Raw genomic sequence first — 27152 nt, 5'->3', positions numbered from 1 at the left:
TTGACAAGAATAATCAGGAGCACACGGAGAAAACCACCGCAAGTTTTCTTTGATATCATAAAATTTCAGGAAAAAAATAATAAAAAATAAAAATAAATTAATAAAAAATTAAAAAAAAATAAAATAAAAAAATACATAAATATATTCTGCTAGCTTGTGAACTTCTCATTGTTGAACAAAGATAGAGTTCTAGTACAAGCCAGAATTTTATGTATTTTTTTATTTTATTTTTTTTAAATTTTTTATTAATTTATTTTTATTTTTTATTATTTTTTTCCTGAAATTTTATGATATCAAAGAAAACTTGCGGTGGTTTTCTCCGTGTGCTCCTGATTATTCTTGTCAATATTATGGTGGATTTCTCCGTGTGCTCCCGTTTATTCTTGACAATATTATGGTAGTTTTCTCCGTGTGCTCCTGATTATTCTTGACAATATTTTGATGGTTTTCTCTGGGTGCTTCTGATTATTCCTGACTAGACATCTGATGGTTTTCTCCGAGTGCTTCTGGTTACTGATAAGGAATTGATCTCTGCATGAAGAATTTTTTACTTAATGCGTCATGTCATTTTTTATTCAATGTTGCATTTAATTATTGAAATTCTGCCAATAAATCAGCACTTGTAATATTTTTATCAGGTGGAAATTTAAAAAAAAATCATTACTCAGTCGAATAATAATAATCTCTGAGAAATCTAAGAGGAACTAACAGGAAGGACGAACTTCCTTCTCCTTGGAGTCTAGCGAAGCCATCCTTCTTTTGCGATCGTTAGTGAGCATCCCGCATCCCGCATAAAAGAACTAAATATTATTTACCTGCAAGTAACATGTGGCGACATCTGTTGTTGAAAAGCAGAACTACTTGCAACAAGTACCTTTGAATGAGATAAATTAATTCTCGCTGATGAAATAATTAAATAATTCTATTTAAGTAATATATCTAATTTAAAACTCTTAGTTTGCATCTGGCATTAGTCTCAATAACTAATATGAATCCTGAAACGGGATTTGTTGCTGTATCAAAACGTCATCAGTGTAGATACTGTAGCAAGGTGTTTACCTTGAGAAAGAATGCTAAACGACATGAGAGAAGCGAGTGTAATTTGGGTCCTTGTCAAAAACCATTTCATTGCAGTCAGTGTCAGAAATCCTTTGGTAGAAGATATTACTTGGATAGACATTACAAGACCTGTACAATTAAGATGAATAAAGATAACGAAGACTGGGCTACAACATCGCGGAAGAGGAACGAAGGCGAAAAAGCTAATGCTAAAATTACTGATCTAGATCAAGATAATAATTTAAAATTTAAAACAAACGAAGGAAGTTGTAACCACATTAGAAATGAAAATATATTTACTCCAATATCTAGTCGTCTCCATGAAAATGTGAAAGATGGAGAACCACCTGAAGCTTACAAGGTCGAAGACTTTGATGAATCATCTGAGGCTGGCATGATGGAAGATTGTGGTGACACATCTGAGGCTGACATGATTGAGTACTGTACTGAAACACCTAAAGCAGGCAAGATCGAAGACTGTGATGGCAGTCTGAGACCAAAACGATGGAAACGACGTAATAAATTATCCTGATCAAGTTTGTGGTGCTGACATGATTGAAGACTGTGGTGACACATCAGAAGCTGGCATGATTGAAGATTGTGGTGACACATCTGAGGCTGACATGATTGAGTACTGTACTGAAGCACCAAAAGCATGCAAGAGCGAAGACTGTGATGGTGGTTTGAGACCAAAACGATGGAAACGACGTAATAAAATAAATTATCCTGATCAAGCTTGTGATAATCACTGGCAAGATGACGAAAGTGACCTTGTGGTTGGTGTTAAAACGATAGACACCAGAGATAATATTTATTATAAACATGCAAGGATGACGAAGGCAGCAGAATAGATTGATTATACCTCATGGGAAGATCCTAACATATTGGTTAGCAGGCTACGACTACTACATGGATCGCTTTGTGCAGGAAACTATTCGAACATTAAAGAAATATCCTTCATACTCAAAGAACTGAGGGAAGCTGGCTACATACAATAATGGATTAAATTAAATGTATGTGTATAAACTTGAAGATAAATTAATATATTTTCTTTCCAGATGGAAGCTATCATTTATCGAAATCTGATTTCTAAATAAAACTTATAACTTAAAGGTGTAAAAAACGTTACCACTGCCAGTCAAAATGTATACTGATAAAGACATGTTAGTAATCATGTCAAGTTCGATAAAAGTAATAGGAATCAGTTGGAACCAATTGAAGATGGAGCTCTTGGAGCAATTGGAGCCTTTTGAAGCATTTGGAGTCTTTAGGAGCTGTTGGAGCCATTTGGAGCATTTGGAGCCTTTTGAAGCATTTGGAGCTGCCAAGCATTTTGGAGCCATTTGGAGCTGTGTTAAGCATTTGGAGGCTGTTGGAGCATTTGGAGCCTTTTTTTGGAGCTGTTGGAGCATTTGGAGCTGCTGGAGACATTTGGAGCTGTCAAGCATTTGGAGGCCGTTTGGAGCATTTGGAGCCATTTGGAGCTGTGTTATGCATTGGAGGCTGTTGGAGCATTTGGAGCCTTTTTTTGGAGGCTGTTGGAGCATTTGGAGCCTTTTTTTTTGGAGCTGTTGGAGCATTTGGAGCTGCTGGAGACATTTGGAGCTGTCAAGCATTTGGAGGCCGTTTGGAGCATTTGGAGCCATTAGAGCTGTGTTAAGCATTTGGAGGCTGTTGGAGCCATTTGGAGCATTTGGAGCTGCTGGAAACATTTGGAGCTGTCAAGCATTTGGAGGCTGTTGGAGCTGTTGGAGCTTTTGGAGCCATTTGGAGGCCGTTTGGAACATTTGGAGCCATTTGGAGCTGTGTTATGCATTGGAGGCTGTTGGAGCATTTGGAGCCTTTTTTTGGAGCTGTTGGAGCATTTGGAGCCTATTGGAGTCATTTGGAGCATTTGGAGCCTTTTGAAGCATTTGGAGCTGTCAAGAATTTGGAGCATTTGGAACTGCTGGAAACATTTGGAGCTGTCAAGCATTTGGAGGCTGTTGGAGCTGTTGGAGCCATTTGGAGGCCGTTTGGAGCATTTGGAGCCTTTTGAAGCATTTGGAGCTGTCAAGCATTTGGAGCATTTGGAGCTGCTGGAAACATTTGGAGCTGTCAAGCATTTGGAGGCCGTTTGGAGCATTTGGAGCCATTTAGAACTGTGTTAAGCATTTGGAGGCTGTTGGAGCTTTTGGAGCCATTTGGAGCTAAGAAGTAGTCGTTGTACGTCTAAGCAGGGCTAAATTTTTATAAGATTGCTGGCTTTCGCAAGTGATTCTGTAGTAGGATAGAAATTGTGTAATAAATATTATGTTTGTAAAAGACTTTTAGGTGTTTTATTCCTCGAACCTTACACTTTTCTGGTATTTTAATTAAATTTATTATAGCTTCGTCCAGGATCGTGTCAAGGACCTTAGTCGATCTAATCAATCAGTATATAGATTACAAATTTATTTAATGAGTTTTGAACTTTTTCCCGAATCTCTAGCATTACAATTACGAATTTCCAATATGGTGGTCTTGATGTCTGATAGGATGATGGTAGTAGATGATTTAAAGTCTCTTTAAGAATGTTGAACATGGTTTATTGGAATTATTATTTTTTTTTTCATAAAATTAAACATTAATGCATCGATCGGGTATCGAACCGAGGACAGGTGCGGATCGAATCAATATGTAAATTAATGAGTGATTTATTTAATTAATTTTAGAACTTTTTACTGAATTTCTAGCTAAATAATTACGGATTTTCAAGATGGCGGTCTTGATGTCTGATAGGATGATTGTAGTAGAGGATTTAAAGTCTCTTTAAGAAGGTTGAACATGGTTTATTGAAATTATTATTTTTTCATATAATTAAAAATTAATGCATCGATCGGGTATCGAACCGAGGACAGGAGCGGATCGAATCAATATTTAAATTAATGAGCTATTTATTTAATGAATTTTGGAACTTTTCCCGAATTTCTAGCTAAATAATTACGGATTTTCAAGATGGCGTCCAAATTTCAAGATGGCGGGTGTCACAGTAATAAATGATTACTGCACTCTAGTGGATAAGAACTAAACTAACATGGCGTCAGCACACTCTCGCCGTCGAAAACAAGATGGTGGTCTCCAGCAACGAAGACAAGATGGCGGACATGACGTCATACTAGGTGACGATATATATGCTTTAAGAAAAGTGGTGGGAGTCAGTCTGCCTGCAGCCACCATTAAGGAAGGAGCCTGTCGCCATTTTTAATTTTTATTTTTTTTTGCCCTCACTGGGTTCGAACCGAGGACTCCGAACTCCGTGTCGTAAATGTATGTTTTTTTTAAATATTTTATTAAAGTATTATTATTTAATTTTTTTATATTTTTTAAAAAAAAATTCATTAAAATCGGATAATAAATAAAAAAGTTAAAGATGGCGGCCGTAACGAAAATTGCAACGGTGACGTCATAATCCATGATGACGTCAGAGGCTTATCGTAGGCTGTAGACATGGATGCTTAAGCCTACATATGGACATTTCTAGCCGCTGGGATTTTTAAGGACTAAAAACGGGAAATTTTCCCTCGAAATGGGAATTTTTCTCTCGTAAACGGGAATTTTTTGAGATTTTTTGGCGGAATTTTTTTCCACAGAAATGTACATTTTGGCGAATTTTGAGGAATTTTGGGCAATTTTTGCCCAATTTTGGCGAATTTTGAGGGTCAAAGGTCAAGGTCAAACTTGTCCCGTTACGCTATGTCCCGTTACACTCATCCAAGATGGCCGCCGTGACGTCACAATCCAATATGGTGGACCGACAATCACAATCCACACCCAGAACCCGTGCGCCCGGATGCCCTATCCTATACTACTGGAATGTCTTCCCAGTTCCACCGGGGACATCCAGGAAAAATAAGCACTATTTCCGTCATAAATTGCCTTAATTTCTTCTGTTAGGGGTTCAACAGGGGTACATTTGTTTGAACTGATTGGTCTTATTAATGTCGATCATGTTCACATTCACTTTCCAACTCTCGATTAAATGCGTCATTCATTCCACGATCTGTCGCTGGCATTCCGAACATGAATAACAAACTGCCGCACATGAGGTAACACATGTCTTCGATCAAGAGCAAAGCCTTATTATGCAACTCCTCATTCGCCTCATTTCTTGAACTTACACGAATTCGATGAAAAATATCATCTGACATATTATCCTTGTATTTGTTCCACAGGTCACGTGGATTCGATGTGAATCATGTCAAAATGATGATAGCGAATAATGTGCGTATCTGACTTAGAGATGCTGTAATAATTGCTTTAGCGATTGTTGTGACCCAATGAGTATCGTTTTCAATCAAATTGAGCTCTTAACATGCAGCACGAAATGTTGTGCATACTATACCATTAACAGTTCGTAGTGATTAAAATGACGTTGGCCTACGAACATTCACCAGCAACAACCGAAAATAGAAGCATTCATCATTCTTCGGATGAACTGTGTAAATACGACCAAGAGCATCAGTATAACGCACACCCTAATGAACAGGAATCACATCGCCTTGCTTCCGACGTTGAAATTTCTTCGATGAAGCGTTCCAATTGTAATAACGTGGCATCTCCGAGTAAAGCAACGTTCGTGCAAACGGATCGCTTTGGCAAATCGCAAAGAAACTGGTCAATGTTGTCACTGGAGGTGATTCAGCATGTTGAGCAAAATTCTACGCGGTGAAATAAACTCGTTGACCATTCTCCAGATGCGCCGCCAAGATTTCAACAGTGGGATGGCGTTTGTGAATAGAGAATGAAAATCTACGCCAAATCGCCTCATTGCAGTTCACATATAGACCAACTTGATAGCGCGTAATTTCATCGTTGGTATTGGATATTTGGTTGCCAAAAACCGCCATAACGCTGCCTTTCGCAATGCATTTGATGAACTTCACCGAATTGCAATACTCAACGTTGCAATGTGTCTTGAATGTTTTAGAAAGAAGTGGCGAATATGGAATAGTCCAACTGTTTTCGACCATGAAATTATTTCCTTTCACTTTCATGAAATTTCAAGAAATTTAATTAATTTTAATGATAAAAGTAAACAATACACCACAAAATGGGTAAAAACAATTGTTCCAAACATGGCGACGACAAACGGTATAGAGCTTTAGTTTTTCTTACTCTCTCTACTTTATTCGTTAGAATAGCTTCGCGGCAATTGCTTAGAGGACATAGAGAAATAACACTCACTGTTTGTACATCTGTAACTTTGTATGTCTATGGCCAACCTGCGTGACATGAGCTGTCAATTGCGGAATATGGCGGAGTTCCAAACCTAATTTATTTAAAAATAATTTATTTTTTAATTCTATCAATATTTTAATAGTTATTCTGCTATTCAGGGCGTAGACGAATTCAAAAAATTATAAAACATTAAAATCTGGCCAGTCGTTCTTGAGTTATAAATGGTGTAACTAACCCGACTTCGTTTTATATATAATTTTTTTCCCCGGGAACAGGATAAAAAGTATCCTATGCCCTTCTCCTGGTTCTAAGCTACCTCCCTACCAATTTTCAGCCAAATCGGTTCAGCCGTTCTTGAGTTATAAATGGTGTAACTAACACGACTTTCTTTTATATATATAGATTATGGTACGTTCCGTCGCTACCTAATGATTTGCCAGAATTGAAACACAGAATTTAAGAGGCTATTGCTTCCATTGCTTCGGACTTGTTAACCAAAGTGTAGGAAGAATTGGAATTTAGGTTGGATGGATGTGTGCCATATAAGGTGCACATATTGAACATTTGCAAGAAAAAACTAGGTTAGTATACCATTGAAACTGGAGCATTATTTTATTGACAGCCAGTATACACGAGACCCGGGCACTTTGGGTTGTCCGTTGGGTAGGGGGGGAGGGGGGGGGGGGGTTGTCGCTAAGTCGCGACTCTCGTGAGCCATGAGGGTACGAGTCGAGCATCAAGTGATTCCGAGCCCACTATGACTTTCGTTGCATCGCATCCGTGTCCGTGCTTGCAAGTGCAGACACGTGAGCGAGGCGACGGGATTCCCTGACCCCCGGAGGGCTCCGGACCACGGGGTCGTTACAGATCAGCTGCCACTGCCTGGCGCCGGTGAAGCTAGCCCGTCAGCAGTCCGGGTCGCTGACCACTGAGCCAAACGACAGCATGGCACTCTGCTCGCCTGGCTGAAGCTATCGTACAGCGAGTTAGCTCGAGTGTACGTGCACGTGTTTACTGATGTCAATTATGTTTCAAAGTTTTCATTTGAACTGTGAACAGATAAGCATGTTATCTCAACATGCCAATTATTTATGTTACTCTTTAACATTCCCACAATGTAAGTAGTTTCACCTTGCCTTGTCCGACATGCTGAATGCTGATAAAACAGTTTTTATATATAGGTACTATTGTTAACGCCCACGCTAAACAGACCTTATCTTGCGAACACTACAGGCCGCTCGGAAGGTGTGTTAGCGGCCTTCATTAATAATACTTTTGTTTTTATTAGTGCTTGTCTCACAATCTCGCTGACCCGTACGCATACCACGGAACATTTTACAATTCGTCTCTGGGCCGAGCAGGTACGAAGTGCGTTCCAAAAGTAATGAGAGTGATTTTTAAAAATGTATATTTATTTAAATAATCACAGTTAAATGTTATCTCCTTCAAAGTATCATCCTTGAGAAGCGATACAGCGGTTCCAAAGATTGTCCCACTATTTATAGCAATGGGAGAAGTCATTTTCTGTAAGTCTGCGGAGAGCGCTCGTCACAACTTGTTGAATGTTTTCGATTGTTGGCCCGAGGTTCCTTGTACGACATCTTTGTAAACTACTCCTTTTGCATCAGAAAACGCTTTTACGTTTTTACTTTTTTATACTGAATACATTATATCCAAAATGTTTTACGAACTTGAGTTCAGTCATTATCGCATTCAAAACAAATCAGGCGTTCTTTTTTCGAAAAAAAAAAGTTAAGTTATTCTTTCTGGCAATCGTTTTATAAAACAATAAGTTTTCACTTGACATCTCAGGAAGATAAAATTAATTTGCCCTTTGTTTGAAATTATTAACACCAGCTTATCTCTCGTTCAAACAAGTGCTGATAATCCAACTTAAAACAACGAGCTCTTTATTAGAAAACAAAATAAAACTCGATCTCTCATTGTTCTCGCTTCAAGCACATTTCTTTTTTGTTATTATTTCTTAAAGCCTTTGTATTACTTACGCAGTTGTACGAGTTATTAGCTCATTGTTCAAACTAGCCTCTCACCTTTGTTTTGTTTTTAGAAATTTGTCTGAAGGTTTGGGAGAAAACAATTCATATTATATGAACTGTATTTCTTTAGAGACCTACTGTATTTTCTAAGGCTATAAAAACCAAATCAGCGTTCTCCATTCTGAAAACGTTAGGACATTGATTAGTGCTTTTTTCAGGTAATTCATAAAATGTAATTCAATTTTATATTCATTACACATAAAAATAATATAATTCAATTAAATATAATTTAAGGTAGAGTTTGGGAATGAACTTCAGAATATTTAATCTTAAACCCAAAGAAGAAAATTCTAAATAAAAATATATCATAGCTATTAGCCTGATGAATTTAAATAAATTTCAAAGGATAATGTCTCATTTGTTTTTAAAGCTGTGCTCAAATTTTATGTTTACGAAAAAGCTCAAAAAAATTCGAGAGTTGTATATTTTTGAAATTCTGAGTTCTGGTAAATTTACTTTAGAAACATATGGTTAGTTTTCATTAGAAATAATGTGTGAATAATTTTTAGTATGGTCAGTTGAGCATCTGCCACTAAAATTCGTATGATAAATACACAATGAGAGCAGCCAGGATCTGATCAAGCACAAATATTGTTGTAAAGGTTGAAGGCAAGTTAACCATCGACATGCGGTTTGCGGTACAAAGCTAACATACTCCATATAAATCTCGGATTTGATTTTGCTTTGAAGTACTTAAATAAAAAAAGAGACCTAACTGCGTTTTTTTAAAACTAGCCTTTGAAAAAAAACAGTTCAATAACTTCATTTGCTACAAGAGGGTGATAAGCGAGGGTCTCCATCAAGATCCAAGGACAGTGCTTTATGTAGGTTTAAGCAGTTAGGCATCAGTGACGGAAAGAAGAATAACGGACAGAACAAATGAATGGCTTTTAACAGCATACATGCTAACGCAAACTCGCAATGCAATTGAAGCACATGTCTGAAATCCACCTAAACACACAGGGACAACGACAGCACCTCAAGCCTTTTCTAGGACACTGTGTAAGTAGGCAGCTGTCACGATAGTGAGGCACCGGAGTCGAGTGACTGGTGGGAGGACGTAACATCCTGCGTTATGGAGCGAGAAGACAGTCGTTAGTGACAGCAGATTGTTCCGACCTACGGCCGGCATTCTCACGGTCCCTCACACATGTGCGCCCTATCAGGGCAGAGTGGGAAAAATTCCAGTTCGTTTATACATTTCAGAGCAATATATTTAAACAGAACTGCTAGGGATCACTCCCTCTTTTTGATCGGGAAGGCATTAGAGCTTCGGAAATGACCAGCGGCTAGGGCCATACCATCCCAGCATAGTCACCGCCTCAGCCCCGCACCTCACTCAGCTCGTTAGTGACAGCAGTTGTAGTGACTGCACTCGGAATGACTCTAGGCCAATCCCGTGACAGCGACATGCATTGAAGAATGCCACCTATAACGTCCCCCGCCATGTGAGAGTTTTAGCGAGGCTGTTCCAGGTACCGTGCTGCTTGGTCGGGAACAGTTCAAAGAAAGCGTTGCTTTCCATAAGGTGGAGTTCAGATACAGCTTCTGTACGTCCAACACGAACTTAAAAAAATATGTTGGAAATTGTATTCAAGGGCTGTGCTTTGTGAACAACAGCTTGACCTCAGCCACTGGCCAGCACCGCAAGTGACGGGAAACTGGGAAGGTACGTAGTTATTGTGAAGAAGCAACTGTGAACATCGAGCTGTGAACATCGACCTCCCTAGGACTAGCGGCCCGCAGGCTTGTGGCCAGCCTACCACCGCGCCCGCCTCGCAGACCACCTAGAGAAGGTTCTCGAACTAACCTGACCGCTTCATCGCCGAGGTCGTCCAGTCACCGACGTGCAGAGGCTGGGGGGAAAATACAGAGCCGTGTGCGACACAGATAGCGTGAGCTACGGTACGTGCAGATGCATTATTGCGTCACCATAGGTGCACACACTAATTAGTGCACAAGCATGCAGCAAGTATTTCATACATGTCGCAGTGATATACATTTTGGTATAGTTCTATAATGTTGTGTTTATTAAATTTTTGTATTAAAATGTGTGTTAAAACTATTTTTTATTACAATAGGTACCTAGCTAGATCGATTTCTGAACCCCGAAAAATATTTGTTTTGTACATGCAAATTAAATCGAGTCGTTTTCATAAACGCAAGTAGATGCAGAACATTCAAATATTGCGGGACATATTTTTAATAGGTTGCAGGGAATGCCAAAAATAGCAATTTTCGTTAAGAACAAGTGTCCGGAAACGAATCCCTGCCAAATTACAGGCGCGAACAGTAGCGCGGAAAATTTGAATTTCGCGGGCATCACGGGACCACTCCACTGGCCGAGAGGACGCGTGGTTGCAGCCAATGGTGTTCAGACGCCCCCGCAAGGAGCAGGTGACGTATGCCAGATGAGTGGGTAAACTCCCCTCTCCCCCTCTTCTTACTTCACTCGTGGTTTAGTTTTTACAGCTCCCTGCTATTCGGTTTCATTAAAAGTTGTTTGTCTAACATCGGCGAGTTTGCAGTTTCCTCAGCATGTACAACGCAACACTTGTGTTATCGGTTAATAACTTTGAGAAAAATGTTATCTGCTGAGAAATCAAAGTCCGCATATCAGTAGCTCATTTACCATTTTTTTTCAACAAGAAAGAAATCAAATAATTCGTACTTCATCACTGACGCATGGTTATATATGATAAAGTCCAGGCTGACACAATTCTTCTCCTGAGCACAGCTCTTTGTCAGTACTCTGCTGGATCCGGAAAGCTTCGTCGTCCAGCAGGACAGCGGGAACGACACCCGAGTCTCGTCCAGAGGCAGGAGTGCGACTGCAGAGCCGTGTCTGCCGGGAGTTGGCCGAAGGATGACGCCGTTGACTATTCGCCGGCGAGGGAGTCACGTGTCGCGGGCGTGCTGCTGCTAGATCGTAGAGGGCCCGTTTACACAGAGCCGATAAACCTCGCCCATTCCCTAATCAAAACAATACGTTACTACTAATTTTTCTAGCCTTGAATAACTCTTCAATTCATTTCCAAGTCTTCAACAACCATCCAATCCCTCAAGCTCGCTGATAAATAGCAGTCGGCAAGTAAATTAGTCAGCATGGTTAAATAGATAAAGTTTACCAGCTGCAAGTAAATTCGCAAGTGAGTAGCCCGGCAAACATAGATAAAGTTTACTAGCTGCAATTAAATTCTCAAGTGAGTAGCTGACATCGCCTGGGAAATATCAAGCAACTGAATTAGACTGGCCGCTCAAGCTAGCGTGGGGGATAACTTACCGGGGTTGTTTTCCAAGCTTGCGATATTCAGGCTTGATGCAAGCCCGATGCAAGCCTGATGCGTGTACCCAGACAACGCCTCCTACAGGCGGAGTGGTATCCGCAGACAGAGGACCGCTGGGGGCGATGATTACTGTCATGGCGCCAACTCTTATCCTGCAGAGCGACAGTCACGCTCTAGATTGTATCAGCGGACAAGAAGGATGGATGAGTTAGCACGGCTGAAACGAGCGGCGGGAAAGAGAGATAGCAGCGGAGGGATCCAGGCGGAAGGAAAGAACAGTTTAAATCAGGCGGTGCTTTGCTGGTCCTATGAGTAGAACCATTGAATATACATAATGTATAGAAGTCGCGAGCCCAGGTTAAATTTTCTGTCCGGTTTCTCGGAAGAATTGTTGTAGTTCCAAGCTCCGCCGCTGCGATCGCTTTCATCGCTGGGTATCGGCCGTATACGCCCCTGGTGGTATTTGGCAGAACTTGGTTAACCAGCCCAGTCGTGACATCATCCTTCACCCCCCCCCCCCCCCGACCATCAACCCCTTTGAAAATCCAAGACCAACGATTCAAATTACCCGGCAGGTCTTATCAGCATCGTTAGGCGACCTTGAAGAGGTGCTTCCTTTACCGTCGTTTGAGAATGATGAAATCCCAAAAGATGCTAGCCACGGAAATCACTGAATGATGGGATTCTGTACCCGAGTGAAGTGAAAATTAGCTATTAAATCTTTGTATTGGGCCAATAGTCAGTGTTCCGTTCAAAATATGGTTTTATTTTAAAAGTAAAATACTTATTTAAACTATATTTCGCGTTTGTACAAATTTACTTTTAGATATTGGCAAGGAAAATCGACAACCTTCTCTTATTCAACGTTATCTATTAAGTAGTAAAAGGGGTAGATATTATTTAAAAAAAAAAAAAAAATGGAACCCACTAAATCAGTATTGGCAAGATATATATATAAATTCAATAATAAAATACGCATATTAAAATTTTTTTGTGTTTAACTTTTTTCGGTAATAAAAATTCAGGATGATTTTTGTTTAATTGGTTTACGTATATTGCTATATTTTCTAAATCACATAGAAAAGGGAAAAGAGTACATCAGTGAAAATTCAAAAAATTAGTTTAAGTAATACTAGCCATACCAAAAAATCAATATGCGAGATAAGAAATTTGGTAACTGCTCTACATTTCAAATAAAAATGTATTGGTTTCATGAATACTGAAATGTATGCGTAATAAGGCATATTATGTTATTATCCTAAGCATGACTATAACTAAAAAAATTTACAGTAATTTAAATCGATGCCAGTCGTATCATACAATAAGTGCGCGAGTCTTAGTTTATATTTTAATTGGCTTCTTCGTCAGATGGAAAAGAGTTAAGATTTCATCAAGGAAAAATATATTCTCAGTGACTAAACCGGGAGATAGAAAATAAGGTAGGTACTTAATTTTAAATAAAAGTTAAAATAGGCTTACGCTAAACCAATTAAAAATAAGTCGTAAAAATATTTTTATTTTTTAAATATGTTCTATACTTGACAGTTCTTTGTGTATAATTCTTCAAAAATCTTTGGAATTTAATACATACTTTTCTTAAAATGGTAGAATAGCAATACCCGGAAATTACGTGAGCAAATCCACGGGTTATTAGATATACTTTTACTATAAAATAAAAACAACTATACATTTGTAGTTCACGAATGTGATATTTTGTTTATTGCTTCACAACATTCATTTGCCAGTCTCAAATTTCATCGTACCACTTGTCAGAAATGTCACCATAAATGAGAGATAGATTTTTTTTGACGAATTTCAATTACGAGGAAACCTTTCGCAAGATTTTTTTCTTCGCAGTAGTCACTGGGACACTATTAATTTAAATCCACTAAGATAATAAAATTGTATGTATAATGATTTGTTTTTGTATATTTATATAACATCCCAACCAATTTTTAATGATTTTCATGTGAATAAAAACTTGTAAAGCAATTTAATTGTGTCATAATTCTTCTGATTAGATGGAAATACAAACTTTTCATCCGTAATATATTTATTATTGCAAAATAATATTCACTGTTCAAATGCAAATTTAAATAGATTATTCATACATGTTTCCTGCTAATTAATGGTTTAACATAATAATTTTTAGTATAAAATCCTTTTTCTCTTGTGTTAAAATGGGTTGCTAAAATGAGGAATTATAAATATATCACTTACTAAGTCCGTGCACAGATTTACACAAAACAGCAATGTAGATAATCTTTTTTGGTAGTTTCTAATTTTCTGCCCTGAATAACATGAATTTGGTTGAATTCATACCAAAGTGAATTTTTTGAACAACTTAAATTGATGTCATAAATAAATATTTATTTTATATTAAAAATCCACAAACTGTTTTTAAAATATAATATTTATCACGCCAGATGGAATAATAGACAAAAAATAGCTCTTATATGTTGTCTGTGTTTAAATAATTGTATTATATTTCATGGAAATAATATTTACCTTTCGGTTATTAAAAGAAAATATATTTTTATTCAAAATACGTGCGCATCGTTTTTACGAGCATAACTTGTGTATCTAACCTCAAAGCAAGGAATATAAAGAGTGGCAACTCAATGCTATAACAAAAACTCTTATTTTCTTTGGAGATCCGGGAAATGTGCGTTATTTATAAGCAACTTAACATGGTAAATCGTTAACTTTTCAGATCTATGTTGGAAAAATTGATATTTTTAGTGGTCATTCGTTACTGGGAATATTTACCATATAACGTTTAAGATTATTTATTTTGAATTACGAAACAACCAAAACATTATGTAAAAATGCTTCATCTTATGTTAAAAAAAATTATAAACTGCATAGCCACAAAGTATGACATCATACCATTAGTTTCAGTTACTAATAACATTACGTGCACGCGTTTGAACAGTCATCGCAGCCATAGTTGTTTCATAGCTACCAAAATCATTCAACGTTGTCAAGAATTATTCCAAATTATGTTTTGCCATTTTACTCAATGCGCCACTCCGTTAACACAACATTTTATAAATTCTGAACTACGAATGTCAGTATTTTTTTTTTTACGTTATTACGTTTAAGAAATTTCTGTAGTTTTCTTATAATTAAAACTTAAATTTTGATGTTGGCATCTTTTAACCGCACTTTTTTTTTCGGTGGCCGTACTCCAATTCAGTTGCGCCCGCCCGTATCTAAGCGCTCGGATTTCAACAAAAGGCACCGCCTCTCGATAGAGTGAGACAGAGAATTACGCGCATGACCTTGAAAAAAGCGACGCTACAGCGCTCTGGCGTGGAAGCTGGTAACTACGAGTACCCCTCTTGTGGAAAGAAGAGCTGTCTAGCGGCGGAGCTAACAACTACCACAGTTTTGGATCCGAAAATTGGAATAATAAATCCTATCCCCTCGCGACTTCTATAAGAAGTTATATATATTCAATGGTAGAACTTAGGCCGGTGTTCCAAGACACAAAAATTAAGGTTTTAGGTATTGATCATGCTATACCTGTAACCTAAACGTTTTCCCAGTGCACGATAGGACACGGTCAGTCCCTTGTTTTAAGGGAACGGATTTTTTTTGTCATCCGTTGCCAATCTGTTTACCGAATTCTGCGCATGCGCAGAGCTTACTTTTTCGTTGTATTCGTCCAGATGGCGGACCCGCGTCTGGGGCCATTAATTCGTATATAGTTTTTTTTATCATCGGGAGACGTACCAAGCGTGTTGTTGTGTCAAATGAAACTTTATGACAGAGGAACTATCACGGAATACATTTTGTACACTTTGATGGTCATTACAAGAAATAATTGCAACTTGAGTACTTATTAGAAAAAGGTTCAATTTTTGTGCGATGATGCTTCTATCTCTATAATTTGTGCCGTAATAATTGTATCGGTTGTAAAACGTCCGCTAAAATGCGTTGAAACCAGTTGCTGACCTCGCGCAGGGTGTCGTTTATTAAAACTGTTGCCGATTTGTTTCTTTGCTGGGATATGGTTTTGACACGTTCTGGAATACGGCCCGCGAGTAAGGTTAGGTTGTATCCCAACAAGGCAGTGCTTATTCGCTACCTTACCCGAAAGTCTTGGAATTTACGTTTCAGTTGAAAGATAAAAATACAAAACCGTCATTTTCGATTCAACAAATTAAGGCCGTAACAATATTTTTATGCTTAGTAATACTTATTCGCTAAGACATTAAAGCTTGAAATCATTGTTTGCATCTAATATTTTATTTCACATCTTTATAGAGTATCGTTATCAAATTAATTATTTAAGAACAACTTCAAGTGATATAATATATTATATTTAAACGTCTCTCCGCCACAATATAAGAGAACAGCATTACAGAACAAGAGAAGAGAACAGTATAAGAGGACAGTATAAGAGAAAAGTATAAGAGAAAAGTATAAGACAGCAGTATACGAGAACAGTATTAGAGAACTATATAAAATGACAGTATAAGACACCAGTACAAGAGAACAATATAAGAGGACAGTATAAGAGAACAGAATGGTATAAAAGGACATTATAAGAGAAGAGAACAGTATAAAAAGACAGTATAAGAGAAAAGTATAAGACAACAGTATAAGAGAACAGTATTAGAGAACGATATAAAAGGACAGTATAAGAGAACAGTACAAGAGAACATTATAAGAGAGTGTAATCAAAGTGAGTCCCGTCGAACAGCAAGCCGCAGAACATGATCTGCACTGCGGGCTGTGACCGAGAGTAACTGATCCAGGTGACGATCCATTCATCGGTGGTACAGTCCAGGGCACGTCTTGTGTCGCAGGTTCGAGTCGCACCTGGGGCATGGGTGCTGTTAGAACTACTTAGTCAACCCGCACTAGGAATTTCGGCGTGAGGCAAATACGTGTATCGAGCCTCCCTATACTAACATTATAGAGAGCGTGAGTTTGTAAGGAGTAAACGCGAAAAATAATGGAACATTTAAAATATTTATAAATTTTTATGAAGTAAATTATTGCAGATGGACAAAGACTATGTTTCATTCTATTTAGAAAAAAAAATTGGTTCCAGAAGACAGCAGTATTTGTAACTAAACAACGAGAAGATCACATTGACTGTTCTCTCCAAGCTTACTCTGAGAAAATTATCACAGATATAACAAAGTTGCAAAATTTAAGCTACCTATACACTAAAGCAAAACGAAAAGAACATTGAAGTTTTGGCGTAGGTACTAGGCTACTCTCCATTGCTATCGCTGATGTGGGGCGTGTCACCGTGAGTTCTATTTGTCTACCCACTGAGCGACTTTGCTTTTATAACGCATGGAAAGTATACCTAGTGATGAGTGATACCCACATATTACTTTATCTACCGTTGCAAAACTGGTTACCGGTTTCAGTAACCTGAAAAAAAAAATATAAAGTTAATCTAAGGGGAAAAAAAAAACTACGTATATACTCTTAAAGATTTTTCCAACAACCTGCTGTCATGAATCTTTCGGCTATGATCAAGTTGAATTTTTTTTTGTAAGTTACAGACCGAGAATGGTTTTCATTTCGAAAGATAGACTGCAAACTGTTGAATCGGCGACGCTGTTTTTTATTGGAGCGCGCTCGTTCTTGAGAACTATGGAGTGGGAGGCGGGGGTCGGGAGGGGAGGGAAAACTCCGGCGATCTTTCGCGCTCCGGGCTCCGGGCAGCGCCTCCGGGCAGCGGCTCCGGGCGCCCGACGAGACGGTACCGCCATTGAATATATATAACTTATAGAAGTCGCGAGGGGATAGGATTTATTATTCCAATTTTCGGATCCAAAACTGAGGTAGTTGTTAGCTCCGCCGCTAGACAGCTCTTCTTTCCACAAGAGGGTACTCGTAGTTACCAGCTTCCACGCCAGAGCGCTGTAGCGTCGCTTTTTTCAAGGTCGTGCGCGTAATTCTCTGTTTCACTCTATCGAGAGGCGGTGCCTTTTGTTGAAATCCGAGCGCTTAGATACGGGCGGGCGCAACTGAATTGGAGGAGTACGGCCACCGAAAAAAAAAAAAGTGCGGTTAAAAGATGCCAACATCAAAAATTAAGTTTTAATAATAAGAAAACTACAGAAATTTCTTAAAGCGTATCAGAATGGAATGTACAGTATAGTGTACATTCCCACTGACATTCGTAGTTCAGAATTTATAAAATGTTGTGTTAACGGAGTGGCGCATTGAGTAAAATGGCAAAACATAATTTGGAATAATTCTTGACAACGTTGAATGATTTTGGTAGCTATGAAACAACTATGGCTGCGATGACTGTTCAAACGCGTGCACGTGTTGTTATTAGTAACTGAAACTAATGGTATGATGTCATACTTTGTTGCTATGCAGTTTATAATTTTTTTAACATAAGATGAAGCATTTTTACATAATGTTTTGGTTGTTTCGTAATTCAAAATAAATAATCTTAAACGTTATATGGTGAATATTCCCAGTAGCGAATGACCACAAAAAAAATCAATTTTGCCAACATAGATCTGAAAAGTTAACGATTTACTATGTTAAGTTGCTTATAAATAACGCACATTTCCCGGATCTCCAAAGAAAATAAGAGTGTTTGTTATAGCATTGAGTTCCCACTCTTTATATTCCTTGCTTTGAGGTTAGATACACAAGTTAAGCCCGTGCTACATTCGCAATAGCAAGCAAACAGCACAGACGCACAGAAGTTCAACATACACTATTAGATATGAGCTGCCACATTGGCAAATAGCACGCGCACAGAAAAATAGCACAGGATCGGCGCACAGAAAGTTCATTAACTTTTAACTTTTAGGTTATTTTCTGTGCGCGACCATGGTGGTAGCCAATCAGCAAACAGTTTAAGTACTACTCGAGTGGGCTTATAAAAGAACAATTGTCACGAAAGTATTGGTGCTCTTGACTTGAGTAGTTTGTTATTGTTTTCAAACACGCGATAACATAAAAATGGAAGGCACATTTGATAGCTTTTTGATAGCTGTAATAGAAAGTAAAAATATTTTGTATGACAGGGGATCCGCAGGATACAAAAATGAAGAAGCTAAATTAAATGCTTGGAACTCTGTGTCTGAATGTGTTAAAGAAGCCGGATTTGAAATAAACAGTGATATATATTATTGAATGCTCATTGTGTTTTGTACGTAAACTTTGAAATATTTAAAATATTTCTGGGTTTAACGAAAACCGTACCACAATAACAACACACGAATCTAAACAAACGTCACGTATGCCAACTTCAGTGACCAAAATTGTGAACGGGAGTTTTACATTTAAAAAACTTTTTTGAATGCTTCCGGTATTATTTTGTGTTGTGTTGTGCGTGAATGTAGCATCAAGCTCTGTGCTATCTCTGTGCGTGTGTGCTATCTGTGTGCTGTTTGCGTGCTATTGCGAATGTATCCCGGCCTTTATGCTCGTAAAAACGATGCGCAAGTATTTTGAATACAAATATATTTTCTTTTAATAACCGAAAGGTAAATATTATTTCCATGAAATATAATACAATTAATTCTTTAAACACAGACAACATATAAGAGCTATTTTTTGTTTATTATTCCATCTGGCGTGATAAATATTATATTTTAAAAACTGTTTGTGGATTTTTAATATAAAATAAATATTTATTTATGACATCAATTTAAGTTGTTCAAAAAATTCACTTTGGTATGAATTAAACCAAATTCATGTTATCCAGGGCACAAAATTAGAAACTACCAAAAAAGATTATTTACATTGCTGTTTTGTGTAAATCTGTGCACGGACTTAGTAAGTGACATAATTTATAATTCCTCATTTTAGCAACCCATTTTAACACAAGAGAAAAATGATTTTATACTAAAAAATTATTTTAAACCATTAATTAGCAGGAAACATGTATGAATAATCTATTTAAATTTGCATTTGAACAGTGAATATTATTTTGCAATAATAAATATTTTTATCATCGTATATTACTGATGAAAAGTTTGTATTTCCATCTAATCAGAAGTATTATGACACAGTTAATTAAATTGCTTTACATGTTTTTATTCACATCAAAATCATTAAAAATTGGTTGGGAAGTTATATAAATATACAAAAACAAATCATTATACATACAATTTTATTATCTTAGTGGATTTAAATTAATGGTGTCCCAGTGACTACTGCGAAGAAAAAAGTCTTGCGAAAGGTTTCCTCGTAATTGAAATTCGTCAAAAAAAACTATCTCTCATTTTTGGTGACATTTCTGACAAGTGGTACGATGAAATTTGAGACTGGCAAATGAATGTTGTGAAGCAATAAACAAAATATCACATTCGTGATTTACAAATGCATAATTGTTTTTATTTTATAATAAAAGTGTATCTAATAACCCGTGGCTTTGCTCACGTAATTTCCGGGTATTGCTGATATTCTACCATTTTAAGAAAATATGCATTAAATTTAAAAGATTTTTGAAGAATTATACACAAAGAACTGTCAAGTATAGAACATATTTAATAAATAAAAATATTTTTACGACTTATTTTTAATTGGTTTAGCGTAAGTCTATTTTAACTTTTATTTAAAATTAAGTACCTACCTTATTTTCTATCTCCCGGTTTAGTGACTTTGAGAATATATTTTTCCTTGATGAAAACTTAACTCTTTTCCATCTGACGAAGAAGCCAATTAAAAAATAAACTAAGGCTCGCGCACTTATTGTATGTTAAGACTGCCATCGTTTTAAATTACTGTAATTTTTTTAGTTATAGTCATGCTTAGTATAATAACATAATATGCCTTATTACGCATACATTTCAGTATTCATGAAACCAATGCATTTTTATTTGAAATGTAGAGCAGTTACCAAATTTCTTATCTCGCATATTGATCTTTTGGTATGGCTAGTATTACTTAAACTAAATTTTTGAATTTTCACTGATGCACTGTTTTCCCTTTTCTATGTGATTTAGAAAATATAGCAATATACGTAAACCAATTAAACCAAAATCATCCTGAATTTTTATTACCGAAAAAAGTTAATTACAAAAAATTTTAATGTGCGTATTTTAATATTGAATTTATATATATATCTTGCCAATACTGATTTAGTGGATTACATTTTTATTTTTATTTTTAAAAATAATATCTACCCCTTTTACTACTTAATAGATAACGTTGAATAAGAGAAGGTTGTTTAAGGTATGTTGATTTTCCTTGCCAATATCTAAAAGTAAATTTGTACAAACGCGAAATATAGTTTAAATAAGTAGTTTACTTTTAAAATAAAACCATATTTTGAACGTAACACTGACGATTGGCCCAATACAAAGTTTTAATAGCTAATTTTCACTTCACTCGGGTACAGAATCCCATCATTCAGTGATTTCCGTGGCTAGCTTCTTTTGGGATTTCATCATTCTCAAACGACGGTAAGGGAAGCTCCTCTTCAAGGTCGCCTAACGATGCTGATAAGACCTGCCGGGTAATTTGAATCGTTGGTCTGGGATTTTCGCGGGGGGGGGGGGGGGGGGGTGAAGGATGATGTCACGACTGGGCTGGTTAACCTAGTTCTGCCAAATACCGCCAGGGGCGTATACGGCCGATACCCAGCGATGAAAGCGATCGCAGCGGCGGAGCTTGGAACTACAACAATTCTTCTGAGAAACCGGACAGAAAATTTAACCTGGGCTCGCGACTTCTATACATTATATATATTCAATGGTACCGCGCAGAGGGCGGCACTGCGACACCGGGCAGCCGTTGTCCTACAGCTCTCTCAGGCTGGGAGATCGGGGTGAGCGCCAGCAGTGCTGATATAGCCGTTTCACAAATTTCGTTGGCATTTTTTTTTTTTTGGCAAAATTGCGCCGGCAAGTCAGCATGAGAGCTTTTTATAGGCCAAGAACATCTGATGATGCAAATATCCCTATTTTGAGGACATTGCAGTATAAACTCACTTTAACAACACTGACTACAGCAATGTGCTTCTGCGTACACACTAACGAATATTGACAACGAAAAAAAAAAAGACGTACAATACAATCGAGGGATTCCCCGTAAAACATAAACGAAAAAGGGTTGCGAACTTGGGAAAATTTAATTGCCTAGTTTTTTTTATTTAAATAAAGAAAACAATGTTACGTAACGCGTAGTTAGAACCCCCCTCCCGCCCTTGTAACGCATCGTAACGTGCGTTACGTAATACTTGAACGCCCCTTAAGGTATAAGGGCCAAGGACACAGCCAACTGTCTGGGTGACTATGCCCTAGCCTCTGGTCATAGCTGAAGCTCTAACACCTTCCCGATCAAAAAGGGGGGGGGGGGAGTATTCCTTGACAGTTCTGTCTCTTGCTCTGGAAGTTTCTAAACTGTTCTGTAAGCCGACTCCCGATCTATTTTTAAGGGCGCATATATTTGGTAGGTGGTGGAGGTGCCGGTCTTCGAGTCGGAAACAGTGCAGCTCTCTCGGGCCGGGCTCACAGCGAGAGCACAGCAGGCCACGTGCGCGACCTGTGTGAAGTCGGTCCACTATTGAAATCCTATTGTTAATTTCAGCCAATGAAATTTCGCAATGTATCCGACATCATCAGTTGGCATCAAGGTTAGTAAGTAACTATACTAACTACAAAATGATTATCCCGTGACATTAGACTTGCTTTTTCAACATATAAATAAATAAGTGTTATATAATTTTTTTAGTTTAACATTCTAACCACGACACGTTTGATTTGTCCGCAATTATTGCTAGTGACTTATAAGTAACATTCTTAATTCATTTTTGAAGCAGGAATTACATCTCAGTATTATAATATATTGACAATTTCTTGCCACTGATGAAAATAAACTTTTCTCTAAGTCCCGCCAAAATGACTTCCTATTCTACTATCATTGGTTGATGCGCCATGCGTCCGAAACAGAAATAAAATATATTAATTTCCCTCCTATGCGCATGACCGTCCTATGCACTATTGCGAATCAGTAGGTAGGAAAACACGGTGGTCAAATCTCTTGCGCACGACCTACTGCTACTGCTACTTCAGGGGGTAGGTCTCTCTCAGTCACCCTTGAAGATGGCTGTGACGAGGCAAGCCGGCACGCCACATCGACCCCTCCACAGATGTGGCCTCGGCCCGACACTTAGGCAGGGTTCCCGAGAGCCATCACGTCACCGTCGTTTTCCGGAAAACTAAAAAATCGGTCTCAGGATTTCGTCCGATTGAGAAGTCGACGAATTTCCGCGGTCCTAAGGGTCGCTACAGAGAGAGCGAGGGAGAGGGAGACAGTGAGAAAGAAAGAAAAAAAGGATAGACAGCTAGAAAGAAAGCGAGAGAAAGAGAGGGGGAGGAAAGCAAAGAGAGATAGAGAGAAAGAAAGAGAAAGAAAGAGAGGGAGAGAGAAAGAGAGTGATAAAGAGGTAGAGGGAGAGAGGGGAAAGAGCGGGAGGGAGAGAGAATGACACCGCGCCCCACCTGACCAAGGTTTTTACCAGGGAGGAAAGATTAGTCGCTGTCTCAGTGTCACTACGAGAAGGAAGTGGCAGTTGTTTGATAACAACCTTCGGCATTATTTAATTTTTTTGTTTATTTATGACATGTTTTCTGAGAGTTAGCAAACTGCGATAAGTACGGTTGATATCATGATCATATTCAGTTCACGCCGCGCCCTTTATATATTACGTCAGTGCTGTGAGTTGCGTGCAGATGTCTGTAACTTGACACAACAATAAAACCAAACTTTAAAAGTAAACAGTTTGCCGTTCAGAATTTTAATGGCAAGAACAGGGTGGTTAGTAGAATATGTTGCGATCCTCTTGTGGTTGCTTAGCCGCTGAGACGCTGGGTTCAGACTAATTGGGTCCAGGTTCGAATCCTGAGAAAGAAATTGAAGCGTACCCCAGTTAAAAAAAAAAATGCTAATGTTTGTTTGTTTGTGTGCAGATTCACTAATTCCCCCCGTTTTTTCTCCTCAATCCTTTTCAACCAACTATTAACTTTGATGAACATTAAGGTCACATTTTTTATAATCTTAATTAACAGAAAAATTAAAAATCGTTACAAACACCCAGTTACATAATGAAATCCTGCCGAAGTCTGTCTAGAGTACTGGAAATTACTATAATAATGAAATATGTTTCCTAGCAACTATGCGCGTGAAAATCTAACTCCGAGATATACAACATTTAGTGCAATATGACATAAAATGTGTGTTAACATTAAAAATTAGTAAAGTTGTATAACAAAATAGGTACCTACTTCGTTATTTAATTTATTAGTGTAACTTACAGAAGTATTATAGGCTATTCCAAAGATATGGCACAGGTCCGAACAGCTTAAATACCTATATACTTTTCTATGGTTTCCACACGTAATCGCGCTCACGTAACATTGAGCAGCATTCGTCATGCATATGCATTCGTTAAACTAAAATATGCGTCGAATGTCTCGAATAGACGACGGGTCGGTTTCACTTCGCCTAATGTGAGTGCCGAAGTGCTGCGACAACCAGGATAGAGGCAGGTACGACACGTTGTTGGCTTGCTAGCTCGTGGATGGTATCATTTGTACAACCGGAGCATTGTGGCTACTATTAGTAACGGTAAAGACGTCAAACATCTCAGGGCTGCTGACATATTTTAGCTTTAAGACGACCGAACCTACAGAAACGTCGTGGGCTACGAACCACATTGGTACAAACTTGGTGTTTAAGAGTTGCTTAGTTCATTAAATAAACGCTTAGAGTCTTTTTGCCTTTGTTATGTTGTTTAGTTTAAGACCTATCTCACGTTACTTCGTACCAATAATTACAGAATTTTGATATGCGGTTTCTTTTGTTTTTACCGCGCCACTAAATGTTGTGTCGAGTAGTCAGAGGCCCCGCCTACCGGGAAAATATGCGGTGTGCAGAGCTTCAAAAAAAAAAACTACGTGATTTAAAAACTGCTAAAGGTATCAGAATGGTGTCTGTTTACAAAAACAATTTAAGATTACGTTGCGGGCGGATAAGTATTTCTGTTTCCGTATTTCGTTTATAAACGGAATTTTTTGAAGAGTGAAAATGGCAAAAACCTGTTTTTTTTTAAGAATAATTTTCAGGCATGAAATACCTAGCAGATATTACTGAAAGCACTCAAGGAACATGTGTTACACCTTTATCTTAGTTTCTCCTCCATGTAATTTTATGGGTACTGGTAAAATATCACAGTTGTCTCATGCACGAAGAGAAGACTGCGCGCCAGTTCAGAGTCGCCATCGCGCTAGAAGCACCAGAGAGCGTCGCACTTATCATCCCGCCTCGCAGACACAGATAAGCCTTACTAGGCGGGTCCCTGAAGGGGGATTAAGCCTTGCGATCTGGGATTTTTTCTTCATATTTTTGCTATAGTTCTAATTTTAACTGTTGTCCTAGTTTTTTTTTTAAGCAAGTCAAGGCATATATATTATCTCCCAAGCCTTATACACCTTGTTGCAACTAGATATTTACTAGCAGGCTCTAATCTGTGCGCCGGGAGGAAATAACTTATTATTTCACTTGGGTGACAACTGTCTTATAACTACACCAGTTCACAAGTGTTGGCTTCGATAAGTAGCCAAAGATAAGTCGTATTCCATGACGACCCCAAAAAAAATAATAATTCGGGAGCTTTATTGCGAGCGGTATCAAATTGATTGGAATTTCAAGATGGCGAGATCTAATACTTCTTAAGAGGCCCGTATAGTCAGGGATATATCTGTGATAAGTGTGACGCTCGCTGGTGCTTCTAGCGCGGTATCGCCTCTGTGCGCAAGGCTCTGGAATAGCGTGCAGTTTTCTCGTCGTGCATAGTACAAAGATGAAATTAGAGCTGTCACCTTAACATTTTATGGCCGAGAAAAAAAAGATAAAATTTTAATGTAAGTTCCTTAAGTGCTTTCAAGAACCTGTACCGGTGGTTTTATACCTAACAATTAGGCATCATGGACTTCGAACACTCAATGCGTACACGTATAAGTACACGCGCTTAGTAAACATCTCCGGACTGCGTACTCAAGTCGAAAAATTATGGCTAACATATTTTTTGGGACGAAAAAGGCATCATTTCCGTTGATTAAATGTAAGTGGGTTAACAATTACAGCGAAAATTACAGAACTACGATTGTCAACTGGTTTAATTTCCAGCCTGAGACTTCTATGAAGAGGGGTTAAATTAAGTGGCGCAGCATTGCGAAAAGTGGTTGGAACTGAATGGATATTATGTGAAAAATGTGAAGTAGATACGTATCAAACTAAACCTGTCTGTTACTGCACTTGTGCTGTGCTGGTGTGCAGGTCTGTGCCGGGCTGGTGTTCAGGTGTGCGCTGTGCTGGTGTGCAGGCGGGCAGGCGCGCGATGGCCGCGCTGCTGGTGTCCAAGAAGGCGGTGCTGGTCGCACTGATGGCCCTCAGCGTGGTCGCCATCATCTACTGGGGCACCGCGGACAACCTGCAGCTCGTCGGCCTGGCCCCGCTGCGTGCCTCGTGAGTCACTGAGTCACTCCTCGCCTGTCCCGCTGCGTGCCTCGTGAGTCACTGAGTCACTCCATGGGGTGCAGCCACGTCTGTCCACCAACTGCTGCTGGCTGCGGCAGAATGTGTGTGTCGGTTTTGAAGGGCTATTAAAGAGTAACGGAGCATCTCTCTTAGTTGGAATCAGTATACCTACATCCCCATTTTTGAAATCCCCAGTTTTGAAGATCACATCGGGATGATGGTGTCCATCAGCGCAGCGATGCATTTACGAAGGCGATTTCGTAACTCTTCGACTCCACTTTTCGGCACATTCCGAGTGGTGTAGTTATTTCCTCCAGAATTCGCATCTTCAGTTCTTCTAAGGTGTGAGCACGATGTTTGAAAAAACTTTTCCTTGAGGTAACCTGACAGGAAGAAGTCACGTACGCCCAAATCCGGGTGGCACGCACTGACATAATTTGATTGTCTGTTATATTCTTCTTTGCTGTAAAGATCATCAAAATGAAATTACCGATTGTATGCAAAGATATCGGATAATATGATAATTTTTTTTCTTCTCGGTACTTTAGTGGAGTTTACCCATTTTTGAATGACTATCTCTGCGGACGTACAGAAATTTAACTTTGCAAAGTCTCCTAAAGTGCATTCTTACCTAGATGATAAAGTGATGTTTCCGGCTCCTAAATCCACGGCAGTTCGATCACTTCCACATCCAGCTGGGTGGTTTTGAGATATGTTCGTTGTTAGCCACCCACTGAGCCGCTCTGCATGAGACAGCGAAAGTGGGAGGCTCCGAGGGGCGTGTTCCATGCCAAGCGCCTGTGCCGTTCATCAGTGCCGAAGAGAAAGCGACGCCCACGTACGTGAAGAGAGCTGTAGGCGTCTAGGCGCGGTCACACGTGGCATACACACTAAAGCAGAGGCCCTGTCGTTGGTGTTGACTTCTGAACCCACTGTCTGAATACACCTGGCTTCTGTGTAGCCGCACCTGAGATGTACCAGACGCCTTCATCGCTGTCATATGGCCGGCGAGGGGCAGGCTTGCAACTTGCAGGCGACATTTACAGTTCATAACAAAAACTTATCC

The 27152-nt window shown here is 38.7% G+C and overlaps 2 protein-coding genes across 12 annotated transcripts in view; one reads left to right on the top strand and one right to left on the bottom strand.

Moving 5' to 3' along the window:
* The window catches only part of LOC134531430 (uncharacterized), a 112886-nt gene that overhangs the window by 59555 nt on the left and 26179 nt on the right, over nucleotides 1-27152 (bottom strand). The gene's annotated exons all lie outside the window — the stretch shown is intronic.
* LOC134530562 (probable beta-hexosaminidase fdl) overlaps nucleotides 1-27152 on the top strand; it is an 82359-nt gene that overhangs the window by 46568 nt on the left and 8639 nt on the right. For 4 of the 11 annotated variants that reach the window (XM_063365506.1, XM_063365500.1, XM_063365505.1 and 1 more), the window contains exon 2: nucleotides 25932-26074. In XM_063365506.1, coding sequence (XP_063221576.1) covers nucleotides 25947-26074 — 128 coding nt within the window. In that variant the 5' untranslated portion in view covers nucleotides 25932-25946. Of the gene's footprint in view, nucleotides 1-25885; nucleotides 26075-27152 lie in introns of all 11 variants that reach the window. The other 7 variants (XM_063365503.1, XM_063365501.1, XM_063365502.1 and 4 more) reach the window with 2 other exon arrangements.

The sequence above is a fragment of the Bacillus rossius genome, chromosome 3 (genome assembly GCF_032445375.1).
Source record: "Bacillus rossius redtenbacheri isolate Brsri chromosome 3, Brsri_v3, whole genome shotgun sequence".
In the NCBI taxonomy this organism is placed as follows: domain Eukaryota; kingdom Metazoa; phylum Arthropoda; class Insecta; order Phasmatodea; family Bacillidae; genus Bacillus; species Bacillus rossius.
This window is presented reverse-complemented; position numbering and strand designations above follow the sequence as displayed.